At 42.4% G+C, this 18498-nt stretch overlaps 1 protein-coding gene across 1 annotated transcript in view; it reads left to right on the plus strand.

Moving 5' to 3' along the window:
- The window catches only part of KLHL29 (kelch like family member 29), a gene marked incomplete at both ends in the record, with an annotated part of 244358 nt that overhangs the window by 189140 nt on the left and 36720 nt on the right, over window positions 1-18498 (plus strand). Inside the window, 2 exons of the mRNA XM_079550118.1 lie at window positions 1591-1790; window positions 7908-8167. Coding sequence (XP_079406244.1) covers window positions 1591-1790; window positions 7908-8167 — 460 coding nt within the window. The remainder of the gene's footprint in view (window positions 1-1590; window positions 1791-7907; window positions 8168-18498) is intronic.

An 18498-nucleotide genomic window follows, 5' to 3' on the forward strand; every position in this document is an offset into this window, starting at 1 on the left:
GTACTAGTCATGGAAGATCAGTCACAATGCATCCACTGAACGTTTTAAGCATTTTCCAAAGTTATATACTGGATGGAGCGGGGAGTTGGGGGTGGCAAATTCATAATTTTTGTATGAGGGAATAAAACTGAAGCTAGTATGCTACTTACTTTTGGTCTGTACAGTAGCTGAGGTCTGACCGTCACCTTTCAAGGCAGCTTTGTGAATCCAGGAGGTTGGTAGTGCACTTGCTCATGCTTCAAGCTGGCATTGCCTGTGAATAGTGATGCTTTGGCCAGTCCGTGTAAGTCGTGCAGAATTGTATGCTGGTTTTGTGTTGTTTGTGCAATGGCTTTTGCAAGTACTCTAGCAGAATTGGAGCGAGCAGACGTTGACTGTCCAGTGACTAGGAGAAGTTCATGTTTCTTTGAGAAGGTGCTGGATGGTCCTAACCATTAAAAGAATTTATTTTCTTACTCCAACAGATTTCCCCTCCCCTCCTTGATGTGACAAAATTTATTATCACTTTTGTCTTTCAGGTGTAACCTGTCTTTAGTGTTGCAGACACATCAGCCACCATGCATTAAGAACTGGGCCCTTACTTTAATTCAGTATAATTTTCTTTTTGTCCAATAATTTCACAAGCACTAATCCACACTTCAAATGCAGGAGATACTTTGATTTCCCAAATTGTTCAGCACTTCATGCAGGAAAAACCATAGGCCACAGTCATGAAACTCCTAGAGGATGGCTGCTGGCTTCCTGTGGCAGAGCTGGTTGTTGTTTTCCCCCCTTCCCCCACTTTGCTCTAACCATTTTGTCTGTCTATCTTGTCTTGTATTCAGTTTTCAAAGCAATTGCCATGAAGGGCTTCCTTTTTTTAGTGCCTAAAGGGAACAATAGATTTTTAGAATAAGCATGTAGATTTATATGACTATCTGTTAATGCCTATCGTATCTATCATATATGCACTTCAATATAACGTACGCAGAAGTTCAAGCTAAGTAGAAATTAATATTTATTATTGTTATTTCTGATGAAAAGGTCTTTAAATGTATCTTTAAATGGACATGACATTTAAAATTATTTCAGTACTGGATTCCTGAAAAACTAGATGACCTTTTCTCTTGAAATTGGAGAGGCTTTTTTCCTTAACAGTTATATTATGCACAGAAGATGAGATGTTAACCGAGATGTTAAAATGTATTGTTTCCCTTTGAAAGCTAATCCTGTTCCTCATTTTCATTAATGTTGGCTCATTCGTTTTTCTTTCTTTCCTTTCCTTTCCTTTTCTTTTGCAACTGTTTTTGCATGAAAATGCAGAGTAGCAATAAACAGATTTTTTGTAAGACTTGCTTTAAGACTCTTCTCTTTCAGATCCAGTTAAAGTTTTAAGTTCAGTTATTTTAAAATTCATATTCCGTGGTTCCATAAACAACAAAAAAAAAACCAAAAAAACAAAAAAAAAAAAACAAAAAAAAAAAAAAACAAAAAAAAAAAAAAAGGAGAAATATAATGAGGTGCAGAGCAATTTTCTAGCCCTCACTAATCTAAATGCCAACAAAATGGGGATGGCGTAATGTTCGTAATTTCATTGTCTGCTGTTACCAGGTCACCAAGAGACAGTAGCAGAAGTGGGGAGAAGCTGGAATTGGCCATGTCCAACCTCACTGCGGATGTCCTGGAATTACTCCTGGAGTTTGTTTATACAGGTTCTTTGATCATAGATTCAGCCAATGCAAAAACTCTCCTGGAAGCTGCCAGCAAGTTCCAGTTTCACACTTTCTGTAAAGTCTGCGTTTCATTTCTAGGTAAGAATCATTTCATCTAGTTTTTTAGGTTTTAAGATTTACTTCACTTTAAGGTTTGTAAGACTTCCTTTTAACTCATAATAATTAGGAGAGTTAAATGTAATTTAAAAACAAAACAAAAAAAAGTAAAAAACCAAACCAAACAAAACCAGCCATGATTTATTTAGGTTGGGGATTGAATGACAACAAAGTGGCTTATAGAAGATAATCCAGTGAAGTCTAGCCTGTTGTATGAGTGACAATAGCTTTCACAACTTGGATAGACTCTTCTATTGAATCTTGTTTTATGATCGGTGCCACGGTGACATCTTGTTTCACAGATATTGATATCTGCATGGAGACCTGACTATAATACACAAGTTGTTTATAACTGTGACAGCAAATGTTGGGTATTGCACCTGCCAAACAATGTTGAAGTTGGAGGGGAATTCCTAGGGAGGAGTTAGGATCTGCAATTTCCCTGCACCTGTGAGAAAATCATTCCGGTGTTCTCATAAACAAGGTCTGATTGAACTACTGCAGGTTGAATGTTTGCAGGATTTGCTTTTTTGTATAGAGAGAAGGTCTGATGCATGCATATCCTTACAAATAAGTTACTCTGGTAACTAGTGTGCCCTATGTGCATGGGGAGTGTTTGTCCCAGTGAAAGTGTACAGAGTAATCTCATGCCAGTCCCTCTGTCCATTCCCAATGGTCCCATGTGAAGCCTATTCTAATCCACAGCACCATGTCATCCTGCTCTTGCGTTTCCATGTATCTTCCAGACCTTTTCAAAACCATCCAGTGTTACCAGATCAGTTTAGTGAGCTTTACTGGTCCATACTGGAACCAGCCAACCCCATTTCTGTCATGGCAGAACAGGAAGCAGAGGTGGAACTCAACTGAAAATCATGTTGGTCCAAATTCCTGTATCACATGCCACTCCCTTAATAACAGGACTATAATTTCACTTAACAAGACAGTAATCATTTATAAATTATTGATTAACACAAACTTTTTAACACAAAAAAAACGTGATCTTGATCTTACATTGCTTACTTCCCATGTCCACGTTCCAGTATATGTTTTTTGACGTCTGATTTCTGCACTCCCTCAACCCTTAGCTTGCTATGGGAGATGTCATTCTATTTGAACTCCAAATTTATCTTCAGCCCACATGACCTATAGGTTCTTCCTAGTCAAACACCCTTCAAATTGCAGCATGTGAAAGATGAAAGTTAAGAAAATGTCAGTCATTTTTTAAAAACAGTCCTCAGACGAGTCCTGTTGTCTATGGTGTTAATTCTTACTGCTAATCTGACCTGCTGACAAGATTAGTGGTGTGACCAGGCTGGCACCACTGCAGGTGTTCAGTAAAAAATCTGTGCTATTGTATTCCCTTCTTCTTCCCACTTTTTTTATGTTACATTTATACATCCGTTCCCAAATGTGTGGATAATGGCGAAATGAAAACTGTACTTTGCAGTTCCGTTGTGTTGGTTGTGCAGTTTGAGTGAGGGCTCTGGCTGTAGCATTGCTTTCCCCCAGCTCCTCTTCACCACTTTTCATTATTAGACCTTACGGCCTTTCTAGGAAGAAGAGATGTGTTTAAGTTGCACGGTCTCTAAAGCTTCCACCACAAAACCAAAATGCATTTATTTCACTAAATCAATGTGAGATTTCTCCTTTCCGATATTTAATATTTGAATTCAGTGAACCATGTTATGGTGTGAAATAGTAGAGTTGGTTATAAGTTCAGTGATATATGGGGAGTCGCTGGAATTTTGTATTCTCATTTGGAGAATTCATGGAGTGTAATTGCTTATTTTTATTTATAGCTGTGACTGAATTGCTCTGCAGAGATAGTATAGCATTTGCCATGTAAAAAAAAAAATTAAAGAAAAGCATTTTGCTTTCTCTATGGCTTTTCATCCCAGCCACTTCTACTTCCTCCCAGCAAAGCAGAAATATTGTAAAAATAGGGTGGGTTTTTTTCTAGGGTTTCTGGCAGATTCATCATTACAAAGTGATCCTCTCCCATAAATAACCATGTCTAAACTGTGAGAGAAGTGGAAGGATAAGTGGAAATAAAATAAAAGAAAGAATTAATTGGCCTGTTGTGCACAGCATAACAATATCCCAGGTGAAATTTGTATCATCTTTTTTAAGTGGTGAGGCTCCAGGAGGATCCTTCTTGGATGACGTCTAGGCAGCTCAAGCATCTCCAGCAGTGTTGCTCTGGGCGGAGGCACCTTGAATTTGTTCTCACTTTCTGGTAGAAACCTGTTGCAAATGTGCTCAGAAGACTGTTCCATTTCAACAAGAGATTTATTAACCAACTTCACTAGGCTAATTATAGCCATGTTCTCTCCTTCACACATGCTGTCTCCTCTGCTTTTGTCTAGACCATGCAAAGTGACAACAGTTTCTCAGCTGATGCAGCAATGCTGACAAGTTCATGCAGTTGCCATATGATAGCTGGGCAAATGTTTGCAAACTGGCCAGGACATCATAGGTATTTCTTCAACCCATATGGCTTAAGACTTGAGAGATTTTTCTTTTCTTTTTCTCATATTTCTTTTGCAACGAAATGATGCTGCCATTACAGTCATGGCTCACATCAGATTTCAGGAGGTCCATCAGTGCCACAGTTTGGGCTGCGATGCAGAGACTCCCATTGCAGGAGTGAACAGACTGTGAGCTTGCATTTCTACCTGTTGCTGAAATTTTACAAATTCACTTCCTTCAAGTCTAAAGAAGTTGGTGAAACCTGTTAGATTCATGGAGAAAAGAGCAGGAGCTCTGACTTCAGTGCCCTGGAAGAGAAGCACAAAGTTTAGAAAGTGAATGAGTGGGAGCAATGAGAAAAGCCTAATGAAGGACCAGTGACCTCCGTAAATGTACTCAAGCACCCAATGGTAGAATAGGCTTTTATAGTTCTTATGAATTCAAGAAAGTGTTGTAGGTAATTTTTGTTTATCCATGGTGGAAAATTTTCAGCCAGATGGAGAACCACATTGGCCAGTGCTGGAGAAACTAGAGTATCAAGCTTTTCTAGAGATAGGAGATAAAAGGAACACTCTCACTGTAGAACTGAAGTCTTCGGTACAGTGAATGCATCTGTAAATCTTCCCTGTCTTGCTTGCGTTTGTGACATAGGCAACTGAGAAAGAAATAAGATCCCTATCAGTGACCGCAGTGTATGCTGAGAAGTGCAGGTTTTGTGCTATTTGAAGATATCGAAGTCATCATCTAGAAACCATCTCTAAGTGAAATACTAAATGCACACATAGGGATCTTGTGCCAACCACTGATTTTCCATGCTGATATTACTGCAGTCTCACTCAGTAATTCTTCTGACTCTACTCTAGAGGACTTTATCTCTGCTGTTTCTTTCATTGCCATCCAAGAAGTGCAATCTTAGCAGTCTGCTGATTGTTTTTCTCATGCTGACTTAGTACATGATTCCAAAATTGCACGTAACACAAGTGAGGAATACCGGTTGCTGACCTGCAGTATTACATGGAGACAAATATGATATCCAACACTGACTCCGACTGGTGAGAACCTTCTAGATTACATCAGATATCCTTAAAGCCCATAAAGCCATTTCTGTTACAAACCATCCTTGAATGCTGTGTCAGTAGTCATGTTCTGAACGAACTCAAGGTGAAATTCCACAAAAACGTGTTGTTCCAAGTGTCACTGTGACAAAAACAGCAATCGTTGTAACCATGTCAGCATGCAAAGGAAAATGGCTCAGCAGCAGATGGGGCAGAACTGGTCCGTAGCTGTCTTTTGATTGAATGCATCCCTGGGATTGCTTGGGATTGGCTGTATTATGTAATGGAAGTTTGTAGGTAAGCAGTCATTTAATCTTCCTTTAGAGTCAGATAAGAGTAGCAGGCACTAGTAGGGCATGATTCTGCTCATCCTGAAGTGGAGATCCAAAATACTATCAGATAAATTGCCTCTTGGGGTCTGCCATCAAGCAGTTTCAGGGAAGAAGGTGTGAATCTCTGCAGCAATACGTGGAGCTGCTTGGACACCCCATGTACCAGGGCTGCATCAGCACAACAATACAGGAATTAGAGAAACTTATCCAGATGAGAAGAAATCAGCTGTGAGCTCTGCTTTTTCTGCCCCTCAGATACCTCAGGCTCAGCTGGGGAAGATATGGGAATCTGTCCTGACAGAGGCTGAGCTAGGCCCTTCAAGGGAAAGATTCATTCTTGCAGGTCTTTTCCACTGTATGCTAGTAAACACACGATGAGTCAAACCTGATTATTTCCTTGATTATAAACCTTATGAGGATGAGGTGGGGCAGTGTCAGATTCGTCTTTGACTTGGAGGTTTGCCAAGCAATGATGAGAGGCTCTGTTAGGTGATTATTTTACCCACAGCCATATGTATACATGAAGCTGCTGCCAACGGACAGAACCAAAAGCCTTTGAAGAGATTTTTGGTTCTTTTAATTGGAAAAGCAGAAATTTGGGGAGCTTTGTGCTTCAGCTGTCAGTTTGCAGCCTGTCTCTGGGCAGGCTTTGAGTGACAAAATCTTCTGACAGAAAGCAGTGCCACGGTTCTGGTGTGCTTGAGGAAATGGGCTTCTTGCAGTCAGCACAATCAAATGATGCAAAATGAGATAGCCTTCTTTCAAGATAGTTAGAGATGCAGAAGAAAATAATTTTTTAAAAAAAAATTATTTTATTGAAGAAAAAACCAACAGCCCACACACAGAAGGGGGTGTCTTTAAGCTAAAAAAAAAAAAAGGGTTGTAATCCCATTTTAATAAAAGCCATGTACAGATAGCATGCAGGTTTTACATCTGGTGAAGGCAGAATCTGAGTGTAGGGACAAATCACTGAGCATTTTCAGTGGAGGCAATGCGATGGGAGTTGTGCTTGAAGAGGTTTGAGGCTACCTGACATTCCTCTCCAGTGCTCTGAAATAACGCACTGAGCTATGACACTGCCCAAATGGGATGCACTTTTTTTTTCTAGCAGCACAGAAGTCTGCCACCAGTCCTGATGTGGTCTATTGGGTGGTGAGGCACTGGAACAGGTTGCCCAAGGAGGCTGTGGATGCCCCATCCCTGCAGGCATTCAAGGCCAGGCTGGATGTGGCTCTGGGCAGCCTGGGCTGCTGGTTGGCAACCCTGCACACAGCAGGGGGTTGGAACTGGGTGAGCACTGTGGTCCTTTTCAACCCCAGCCAGTCCATGATTCTATGATTCTATTGAAGTCTGTCTCCCCCTCTATTTTTTTTTTTTTTTTCTGTCTTACATCTTAAAGAATATACCAGTAGTGGCTTGGTTAATAGAATCTGAGAAAAAAATCGAGTTCCTCTTATGAATTTCTGAAGTTGGTGGGTTTTTCCTGAAAGGGAAAAAAAGTACAGTCAAATGTGTGGTGTAGCACACTTTAACACAAAGCTACACACTGTGCTGTTAGTTCTGTTTTCCGGGTAGGAGATAATGCTGTCTCCTCTGTGCACGATTTTCTTTGAAACTCACTACACAACATTTAACAGAAGGCGTTGGTGTAATCTGTGTTTTGCATAAGGGATGTCATCACATTGAGCAGCAACAAAGTTCCTTTGAAAAAAAGGAGGGGAGGGGGGATTTTTTGATATATTTTTTTTTTTATTTGAAGTAGCTTAGTAGCTGAACAGGGCAAAAATTATCATAAAGCGACTGCAGCATCCTCAGAAATGTCCTCAGTGCTGTTTGCATTTATTCTTAAGTGTCTGCACTGCCGTTTACATCTTTGCTGTTTCTTAAAGCAACATTGTAAGCGGTACGAATAGCAGGACTCTGTTGGCTGGATTCCTGTCCTTTGGGAAGCCCGAGACAGTATTATGTCAGTGGGTTTTCCCAGTGTGTATGAAGGTTTGCACAAAAAGCAAACACAGAAAGCATGTTTCTCTCCCAGTCCCCAGTTCAGTTGTTAGACAGACTTTGATTTTCTACATTAAGCCCCAGTCCTGAAGTAATACAGGGTGCTGCTTCTAATTAACTCCCTGAAATTAATTAGCGTTGGAGTTCTGTCCGTGGCATTTATTTTTTCATGAGCTCAGTGAAAAAATGTGAATCTTGCTTTTAATAATTCTCACTTGCCTTTTATTTGTTCCTTTTAGAGAAACAGCTGACTGCTAGCAACTGCTTAGGAATATTAGCCATGGCTGAAGCCATGCAGTGCACTGAACTATACAACATGGCCAAAGCATACGCCCTGCAGATTTTCCCAGAGGTGGCAAACCAAGAGGAGATCCTTAATATCTCAAAAGACGACTTCATTTCCTATATGTCCAATGACAGCCTGAACACCAAAGCAGAGGAGCTGGTGTATGAAACAGTGATAAAGTGGATTAAGAAGGACGCTGCAATCAGAGCTCAGGTAAAAATAATCTCAGCAGCCTCACTCCGCTCCATTCCTGTAAATGCTTTTAAAATAGAAACTATCACCGTGAATGTGAGGATGAGAGGGAGATAGGATGGGCAATTCAGATAAAGAAAGAGAAAGGGAATGCAGGCTATGCACAAAATCTAAGTAATTTCACAATCTGATCCCCATATCTGATCATTTAGAGTCAAAATCTCATTTGTGACATGCATTGTACAAAGCTAGGGCTTCAAGCTGCTGGCTGCAAGCTTGGTCCTAGATAAATCAGGAAGGATTAGAGTTGTGGAAGATGTTACTTTATGAAGAGGATGCATTTTAGCAACAGTGGGAAATAAAAATCTATCAGAAAATCAGTATTTCTTTTGATGGCACATCTTGAATGCGTGTAGCTTCAGCACACAACAAGTGATTCTGAATTTCTGTCGGCTGCATAGATAACCCCCTGAGTGTTATATATTTATTAGTTAGCCCTTGCTCAACCATCTCTGCTGTGCCGTCTGCCCTCTACTCAAGAAACTAAGCATGTTACTTTACCCAGCACTGTCTCCAGATTAATGCTAAAATCAGTGACAGTTTGATGGTTGTGGTTATCCTTGGGACCAGAGGATTACCGTAGTGATAATTAAAAGCCTCCAACTTGAAGGTCTTGAAAGTCAGTCTTGGTGGGTTGTGGCCTGAACCCCATATCTCTCTTTCTGGAGGACAGAGATGCTGACTGACCTTGGCAAGGGCTTTTCTCCACCTTTCACGTCCTGTGTGAGCAGGTAACATAGCTCAGCGAGATTTTGTGCTGGGGAACTGCCAGTCTGCAGCCACCTCATGCACATGCCAGAGGTGCCTTTTAGTATTACCTGATATTGTTATTACCTGTAACATCTACACAATATCATTGATTTACTGAAATGAACCACTTTCTGGCTCTTGCTGGCATTGAAAAACATGGTTTTATGGAGTATTTCACAGCTTGCTTAACATTTGATGACAGCAGTCAGCTCCATGCAGCTCTGAGCTCCGAAACTAACGCAAACTTAAGGATTATTCCCAGGGGCTGGAGCACGAGAACCCTGCAGCAGGAGGCAGTTTGCCTGGTGCAAACAGAAGGTGTCACTCATCAGGTGGTCTGGGTTGTGTTTTCCAAACTGATGGTTAAAATATTTCCTCCTGCGCCCTGCTGCGGTGATGTTATGAATTTATTTTTTAAGTGGTGGTTTCTCCACCACCGCCATCTCCTCCTCTCTTGCTTTCATGTTGTGGTTGGGTTGGTTTTCTGTGTTGTTTTTGTATTTAAATTCCAAGTTTCCTTCTTTTCTTTTCACCTTCTGCAAAGCCTTTGCAGCTGATGCTGGCAGTTTTATTTGCTTCTCCAAATTTCTCTGCGGTGCTTTGGTTTCATGCATTACTTTACAAGGGCTTTTAATTTTTAATTTGTATTTATCCAGAGACGAGGGTCTTGAATAAATTAATGCTAAAGATACCATGCAGAAAGCTATTTTCATGTCCAATCCTACCACTAAGCTCGTTTCTTCAGATGGCTGTTGCTCCTGGTTGGTTCTTTTTTTTTTTTTTTTTTAACTCTGTGCACTGCGTGATCTACGATAAAGCTCTTAGTTAAACAGGTACTTATTTTCTAAAAGTGGGAGCTCATACTTACCATGAAAAATACCATCTTTACAAAAATGACTACTGCATTTTCAGTACTCAGAAACAAATAGCTCTGAGGGTGGGTTGAAAGGAAGAAGGATCTAAATAATCAGATAACTTCAGATAAAGATGATGAGTGAAAATTTGTGCTTGATGTGCAGCAAGGGCCGCCATGTCCGGAAGTGCCCAGCTCCCATTAGTTTTACAGTCTGAGCAACCATGGAAACGACAGATGCAGGCTCGACTTCCTTGCAAGAGCTGTGCATGGATGTATTGACTTTATTCACAGTTTGGTGAGATGGATTTGCTCGATTATTTCTTTCTCTCTTCAGGGTCAGAAAAATAGCACATGGGGACATCAAAGCAACAATAGGGTTTGTGCTTCTGCAGCCGACTGGTGGGACCTATGGGTAGGAGAGTTTTAGCCAAAAACAGCCCAAAGCCCACCTGGGTAAGACATTGGTCATTAAGTCTCCTGCAGCCTGGTTTTCCAGGACCCTCACCTTCTTCACACTTCTCATCTGCCCTTACTTGACAGGCCAATCTCTGCTGTCACATTAGAGGGTTTTTATTCTTAATGGCTCTGAGTCAGGTGATGTAAGTGCCTCTTTCACAGCTTCTTTAGGGCACAGCAATTCACCCAAAGGCAGGTTTCTGGCACCAGCAGAAGAGAAGAGGAATTATCCTCTGGAGAAGAGGATAAGAGGGAGGGTTCACAAGTGACCTGATCTACAACTGTCTGAAAGGAAGTTGTGGCAGGGTGTGGGTTGACCTCTTCTCCCAGATAACAGCAGGACAAGAGGTTTTAAGTTGTGTCAGGTTGGGTATAAGGAAAAATGTCTTCTCCAAAAGAGTGGTGAAACATTGAAAATGGGCTACCCATAGTGTGAACCTTCACCTAAAGGTACATCTCAACCCGTTATGTGAAGCTAACATGGCCATTCCCCACACCAGAGCACCTTGAGCTACGCTGTTACAGCAACATGTGTCACACTGCCTGTCCTGTTCCTCTTGAAAGGACCTCTCTGGAGATTTTCTCACCCATTCTCATGGAAGGGCATTGAGTTACATATCCTTCTGATTCTGTACCTTTCTAAAAGCTCTTCTTTGGGTATCAGATTCTTTTCGCTTTTGTTAGTCTTTCACCATCAGGTTGGAGGGCAGTGGTAGGGAAGGAATCAGAGTTCATCTGCAAAATGAGTTGAAAAGCTATACTCTGACTTTTAATTTTGCAAATTGTTCTCATATGAGGTCTTACGGTGTTAGGAAAAGCATCTGTGGGATTGCAAAGAAACAGCACCTTAAACTTGTTACAAAGAAAAAATAACAGTGCTTTAAAGGTTGCTGATCCAGCTACATGAAACAGAGAATCAGTGCAGATAATGACATAAGTGTTAAGCTAAGATTTGGTAAATAGCTGTATCCAGTGCATCAGAGCAGCACGGTGGCTCATCTGGTAACGTTTATGGAGCTATTTTAGGGATGCTTGGAGTGCAGTCGTGTCTAATCAGTCTCACCAAAAGAAGCAGCCTGTTATGTGAAGTCCTGAATACTTGGGTAATTTCCTGTGCCAGCAGAAGCAGAGCACTGGTTGCAGGAATTCCTCCTGATTGCCTGTCACTGTGTGGAAAGTCTGCAGCCAGCTGACACATCTGGAAAAGCTGAATTTACTATTTTTCTATTTACTCCTCTAACTGACTGGTAGACAAGATTATAGGGTTCATCCTAGCGGTTATCCCCTTGATAAGCTTATTGCAACCATGGCAAACTCATGCAAAAAAAAGTATAGTGTAATGGAGGCTTTACTGTCCAAAAACCAATATGATCTGAGCCATCCAAACACCAGCAAAGACTCCTGCTGGGCACCCTGGGCCCTTGGGCACAGCCTGAACCTGAATGCATCCCCCCACTGTCTGTGTGGACTTGGACCAGTTGTTTCATCTTTATTCCCCTGTTTATTGTCCTATAAGCTGGAGGGAAGCAATGTCTTCTGCACATGCTGCTGGGAGGATCCATGATCAGGCAGTGGTTGCTGCCCAGGGAGGTGTGGGAATCACTGACTCTGGAGGTGTTCCGGAGCTGTTGAGATGTGGCACCTGGAGATTGTTAGTGGGCATCTGGGGTGGGTTGGGGATGGAATAGATAATTATGCTGGTCTTTTCCAAGCTTTATGACTCTATGAAAGAGCATGGGTGATGAGCTGATGGCTGGACTGGATGATCTTAGACATCTTTTCCAACCCTTACGATCCTATGATAACGAGCTATAATTGTCCACCAATGCTAATGACCTGCAGAGGTGTGAAATGCTGCAGTTGTGCCCAGCATCAGTGTGGAATGGGAAGATGTAATGGTGCTGGATATGCTGCAATTTGCTGTTTGCCCACAGCACAGACAGACCAAAGCTCACGGGAAACTTTCCCACCTTCTGCTCCAAGTCCAAAGTTGTGTCCGTTTTCTCCAACATAAAAAACACAGCAACATACCTATTAATAACAGAAAGCCTATGAAGACAAAGTGCCTAGTTGCGTGAAGCTTCCCTCTCCCCCTGAGGAAGGACAGGATGTGAGGAGAGGACAAATATTTCTACAAGCTGAGCAGTTTATGGCTGGAAGAGTGGCAGTTACTGCAGCCATGAGCGACGGCGCAGAGGCTCCGCTCATTGGCAGTCACCTTTTCATGCACTCTTCATGGATGTAATTGTGTGCCTGCTTTTAAACCCTTTTTAAAATCACAATGTCCAACAGCAAAATGAAATGTCTGTGCCATAAAGGCATTAAAAAGCCTTCTATGAACTTGTGTCCTCAGAGGCGGATTTGTCTAAACAGCATCTTCATGGTGCCTGGGAACCAGAGATGCGTAGACAAATTGGAGGTAATTTAGAGAAGAGCAGCACAAATGATTAAAAGAGTGGAGGAATTGATGTGAGAAAGAAAGATTAAAAGATGTGAATATGCATGACTTGGCCTAATGACAGCTAGAGAGAGATAAATGTCTGTAAGTGTTTGAAGTCCAAAGGAGAGGAGTTGGCTGGGAGGGTACAATGAGGGTGTGACAGCTGTAGGACCATGGGGATGAAGTTGAGACCATGCAAATCAGTCTGAGCAAACACAATGCCTACATGAAGGCACTCTATGTGGAAATGAGGGTAAAGAAAAGTGAAGGAGAAGAGAATTTGTCAAAAATGTTAAGAATGCCAATGAGCTGTATTTTAACAATTAAAAAGAATTGACAGGAAACAAGAAACTGTGGAGGAGAAGCAGGTGGGTAACTGTGAGAGAGCAAATCGAAGGTCTCTGGTCTGCAGTTAAGATGGCAGCATAATTCATCATGCAGATTTTACAGTCTCCAACATTATGCAAAAGACCAACACACTCCAAGACTAGGAGGAATCAGAGAGGGAATGAGCATGATTTTGTGGTGACAAGGAGGTAATGATCTATTCAAACACTGATACACAATGCCAGCATGTACAGATCGCTTAAGTTGATCATAATAGGAAATTAATTGATCAATCAATGTACTTAAGAGCATTAAGCTTCAGGAGAGCAGTGCTAGAATAAGTATGAATGGCACGGCTTCCAAGGGAGCCTAAGTGAATTAGGCACTAACACTCTATTACAGTTCAATTAGACTCCTTTGAGAAGCCCAGACTACCCTAATGCTTTGAAATCCATTTGTGGGAAGAGCAGACGAATTCAAAAAGATGCCATAATGAAAGTGCAAGAAGCTCCAATTTCTCTGAAAGTGAAAAACGCAAGGGATGAGCGGTAACCACTGTGATTTCACAGGGACAGGCTGCTCAAAGAGCTCAGATTTAAATGAAGCTTTTCCTGGTGGCAGTCAGACACACTCAGAGCCTGTACAGGCTTAGAGAAGGAGAAGAAAAGGGAGCAGCAGGAGCAGAATCAGCGTAGGAACATGCACTTAGCAATCCATGGGAGGAAGAAGCAGGATAAAAAAGCGGAAGAGATCCACAAAGAATATGTGGGTGAAGTTTGCAGTTCATTAAGTTCCTCCTGCATTAATCTATTAATTTTTTTTAGAGAGATACCCATCAGTGAAAGCCTACTAAATTATTTCTAACAATTTTAAAATTCATAGAATCATTAAGGTTGGAAAAGATCACTAAGATCTCCCAGTCCAACCTTCAACCCATTGCCACCATGCCCAGTTTGTTTGAGGAGCTCCCTGGCCCCAGACCTCTCAGTCTCTTAATTTCTGTGGCTTTCCCAACTTATCTTCAGTGTATTTACAAACTAGTTTTCAACTCTCTCTAAAGCAGTGACCTTGCAAAGACATCCATTTGCAAGAAGCTTCTCACAGGTGCTCAGCTGTGTTCCCTTGCTCTGCTTAAGAACCTCCAGAAAGAAAATTGTTTTGTGCCATAGCCAAGAAGTATTTCAGAGAATTACTGTAGGTGAGTGTTTGCATCAGTGTGTTGAAGAGCTGTATGTGTCAGGAGTTCATTGGATTTTGGGAAGTTTCTTATAAGCTTCAGCCTCTGAATTGTTGGCAGCATGCCTTTGTGGTTGCATATATACATATGCTGGTGTTGGAGTAGGAAATGCCAGTTACCATTGCAGTGACCTCTGGGGGAATTCAGAATGTTTGTTTGGCAGAGTTCAGTCAACGAGATGATAATATGGAGGGCTTTTTAAGCCTTACTATCAGGTAAATTCCAGCTGTAATAGATTAATGATTTATCTTTATGTATATGATCTGATTTCTGGGCTGTCCTGTGCAGAACTAGGAGTTTGTCTTGATTATCCTTGTGGGTCCCTTCTAACTTGGGATATTCTATTCTTATCATTGATGCAGTGAGGTGCTGGAACAGATTGCTCCATCCCTGGAGGTGTTTAAAGCCAGGTTGGACGAGGCCCTGGTCAATTTAATGTACATGATGGCAACCCTGCCTGTGGCATGGGAATTGGGACTTGATAGTCCTTGAGGTCCCTTGCAACCCAAGCCATTCTATAATTCTGTGATTTTAAAGTCTGTGTGTTAGAAAAAAAACCTCATTGTATTACTGCAAGAAATGCCTGCCTGTATGCTGCTTTGCAAACACTTTGGAAAAGAGGACAGCAGTTCCCTTTATGCAGCACTGATGACATTACAGCATTAAGTAAGCTGTGCTGCCACAAAGGTGTCACATTGAAACCTTATTTCAGGAAGACAGAAGGGCTACTCTTTTCTTCTTGCTAGGCATCAGATTTATGCAGGTGGCATTCCCCTGCTGAGTCACCATGTGAGCCCAGGTTGCAACCTGCAAACCAGGTTGTTGGCTGCGTGGTTCTCTCAGTGTATTATGAGGCTGTCAGCTGCCATGTTAGCAGACCCTTTGGTTTAATCTGAAGGAAACACTGCAATTCCAAGAAGTCAATTCAGGTGATGAATAAATACCAAGCAGACCAGAGAGCTTTGGCTGGAATTGGATGTATGATTGTGCAAGAGGTTATTGGAAACAGAGCGTTCCTTTGTAATACCCTGGGCTTAGATGAATCAAAGCAAGAACACTAATTGCCAAATAACACAGCCATGTGCCATGAAAATACAATCTAGAAGGGCTATTTCTGGGAAGGGCAAACCACTTGGGCCTCCAGGCTGGAGCCATTCTGCTAGCAGCTCAGTGCCCCACTGCAGGCTGGGAACCAAAGGTTAGCATCTACATATCTGGGGGTTTTGCCATTTATTTTTACAATCAGAGTGCCCTCTCCTAATCTGAAGAAGTTTCATGCAGCAGGAAGCTGATGCTGCTTAAGCTGTTGGGAGTAGGAACTAGATGGTCTTTAAGGTTTCTTTCAACCCGAGCCATTCTGTGATTCAGGACCATCCCTGATGGCATTCTCCATTCAAAGAGGTCCCCACTGAACCCATTCTCCTGTGGGATGATGTAAACCTCCTCAGTCGCTCTCAGATGAATTGAATATGCTCCTACTTTCTAAAGTTTCAAAGCTCTCTCAGTTTAAGCACAAACTGCTGAAACAGCAGTTTATTGGAGCAAACCCCTGCCTTAACATGGGTAATCAAACTTCTGTATTTCCATTTCTGGCTTAAACATGTTTCTTTGGGCAGATGGCACAAAGGGAGCTTTGTAGGAAGAACAGTAAGCAAGAGAGACAGACGAGTTATAAGGCATAGGGGAAACATTATTTTAACCTCTCTGGGCATTGCTTCAAAAATGTTAAAAATCTTGAGAGCTTTCTGCTGTAACACTTAAGGAGTAGGAAATTTGACTCTGTAGCAGTAAACTTATTTCCTTTTGAAACTAACTGCATATTGTTGCAGTTCAAGCCTGTGCAGGAGCACATGGAAAGTCCTTTCAGAGGACACCTGGGAGGATTGTACTGGATTACAGATTTGAGAATAAAAAGATTATTTTTAATGTGATACTGAAGAGGGTTCTCTAACTGAGAATTACAAGATAGCAGAATAAAGCCCACTTGCAAGCACTTGTAATGCCTATATGATGAGCAGGAGGAATGCCACAAAAGTTTACCAAAGTAAACGTCCCCACTTAAACTGCCAGCTTGGAATAAAACCAGTCTTCAGTTGTTTTGTAGTCCAGTTTGGTTAAGTCTGGCCGGTCTGCCAAGATGGGAGTTGCTTCGGTGTGAGAATGAAAAAGGTCAATTTCAATCTATAGCAAATTGTGTTGATTTTATATCCCTCTCAGTCAGCACTGACCCAAGATAATGTAGGCTTCCTCATAGTGTGACTGTGACCTGAGCGCGGTGCCCAGGGCAAATGGGGGCAGAAATTCCCACCAGACAGGCGAATTAATCATCCTCCAGTTTAGGCTGGCATCTTGTTGCAGACACGTTAATGCGGCTTGCTCTGAGGCCTGCTCTGAGGCATGCTGTCCCTTTGCCAGGAGCTGCTAACTCACAGCTTTAGGCCAGAACAGGACATTGATACTCTGCTTCCCCTGGTGTGTGATGCATTCAGCCAGCTGCAATTGCTCTGAGGACTGCATTAAGTGATTTGACTAGATGACTGTTAATTATAACATGAGTTTACATGTCTAGCTGTCAAGTACATGCAGGTATGTACCCAGTTAGGAGTTCTGAAGCTGGATCGTAGAATGATAGAATGGCTTACATTGGAGAGACCTTAAAGATCTTCCAGTCCCAACCTCCTGCTGTGGGTTGCCCTCCACCAGCCCAGGCTGCCCAGGGCCCCATCCAGCCTGGCCTTGGGCATCTCCAGGGATGGGGCACCCACAGAATCACACAGAATCACAGAATCACAGAATACCCAGCTTCTCTGGGTAGCAGTGCCAGTTCTTCACCACACTCTGAGTAAAAAATTTCTTCCTAAAATCTAACCTAAATCTCCCCTCTTTTAGTTCAAAGCTGTTCTTACTTGTCCTGTCACTATCAGGCCATGTAAAAAGTCAGTCCCTCTCCTGCTTGTAAGCACCCTTCAAGAACTGGAAAGCCACAGTGAAGCCCCCCCAGAGCCTTCTCTTCTCCAGGTTAAACAAGTCCAGTTCCCTCAACCTTTCTTCATAGGAGAGGTGCTCCAGCCCTCTGACATCTTTGTGGCCCCCCTCTGGACCCACCAACAGCTCCACATTTTTCCTATACTGGGGGCCAAGACCTGGACACAGTGCTCCAGCTGGGGCCTCGCAAGGGCAGAGGAGAGGGGGACAATCACCTCCCTGCTGCTGCCACTCCTCTGTTGATGCAACCCAGGATACTGTTGGCCTGCCGAGCTACAAGAGCACACTGCTGGCTCACGTCCAGCTTTTTGGCCATCAGGACTCCTTCTTGGCAGGGCTGCTGTCAAGGAGTTCTTCTCTGAGTCTGTACTGATATCTGGGGTTGCCTTGTTAAATTTCATTAGGCTCATGTGGGCCTACTTTTCAAGCCTATCCTGATCTTTCTTGTTGGCATTCCTTCCTTCTGTTGTGTCAACTGTACCATTTAGGCAGGTGTCAGCAGCATACTTTCTGAGAGTACACTCGAACCCGTCAAAACCCCATCACCATCTGGATCTCATCCCCAAATGTTTAGGTAATTAAGGAAAAATAAGATGATCTCTAAACTTTTTCTCTCCCTTTTTTTATGAAACACAGTTGTGATTTCAGTCTGGTTAAAGACCCTGCGTTCAGTTCAGCTCCTGAAATTGACATCAGTGCAATAGGTGCCTTGAGTTTGGCCAGACAGCATCTCTCCAAAGTCACTGCTCTACCACGTTCCCTATGACTTTCCAAAAAGCCTTTGCTTCTGTGGTAGTGGTGCCCTAGCCTATGCAGGATTCCCCTGGCCATAAAAGGACCACAGAGGAGTCCAGCTTCATCACTGCTCAGCACTGCATTTATTGACGAGATGTTCTGCAAAACCTGAGCAGCTCCCTTGATCCAATGTGAGATATGCCGAGGTTTAAAACAGCTGAAAAGCCATGCCATGAAAGTGCTCAGAATCTTCCTTAGCATTTTATACAATATATTCATTAGGTTCTTTCATAATTATATCTCCTTATATAGGACCTGAGGTGTTGGCACAGGCTGCCCACAGAGATGGTGGAGTCACCGTCCCTGAGGTGTTCAAGAGCCATGGAGATGTGGCACTGAGGGACATGGTCAGTGGGCATGGTGGGGTTTTGTTGATGGCTAGGCTAGATGCTGTCAGTAGTCTTTTCCAGCCTTAATGATGGTCTCTGTGGTGTGCAAGGCAGGTT

Source organism: Tetrao urogallus (assembly GCF_951394365.1).
Source record: "Tetrao urogallus genome assembly, chromosome: 2".
NCBI lineage: Eukaryota > Metazoa > Chordata > Aves > Galliformes > Phasianidae > Tetrao > Tetrao urogallus.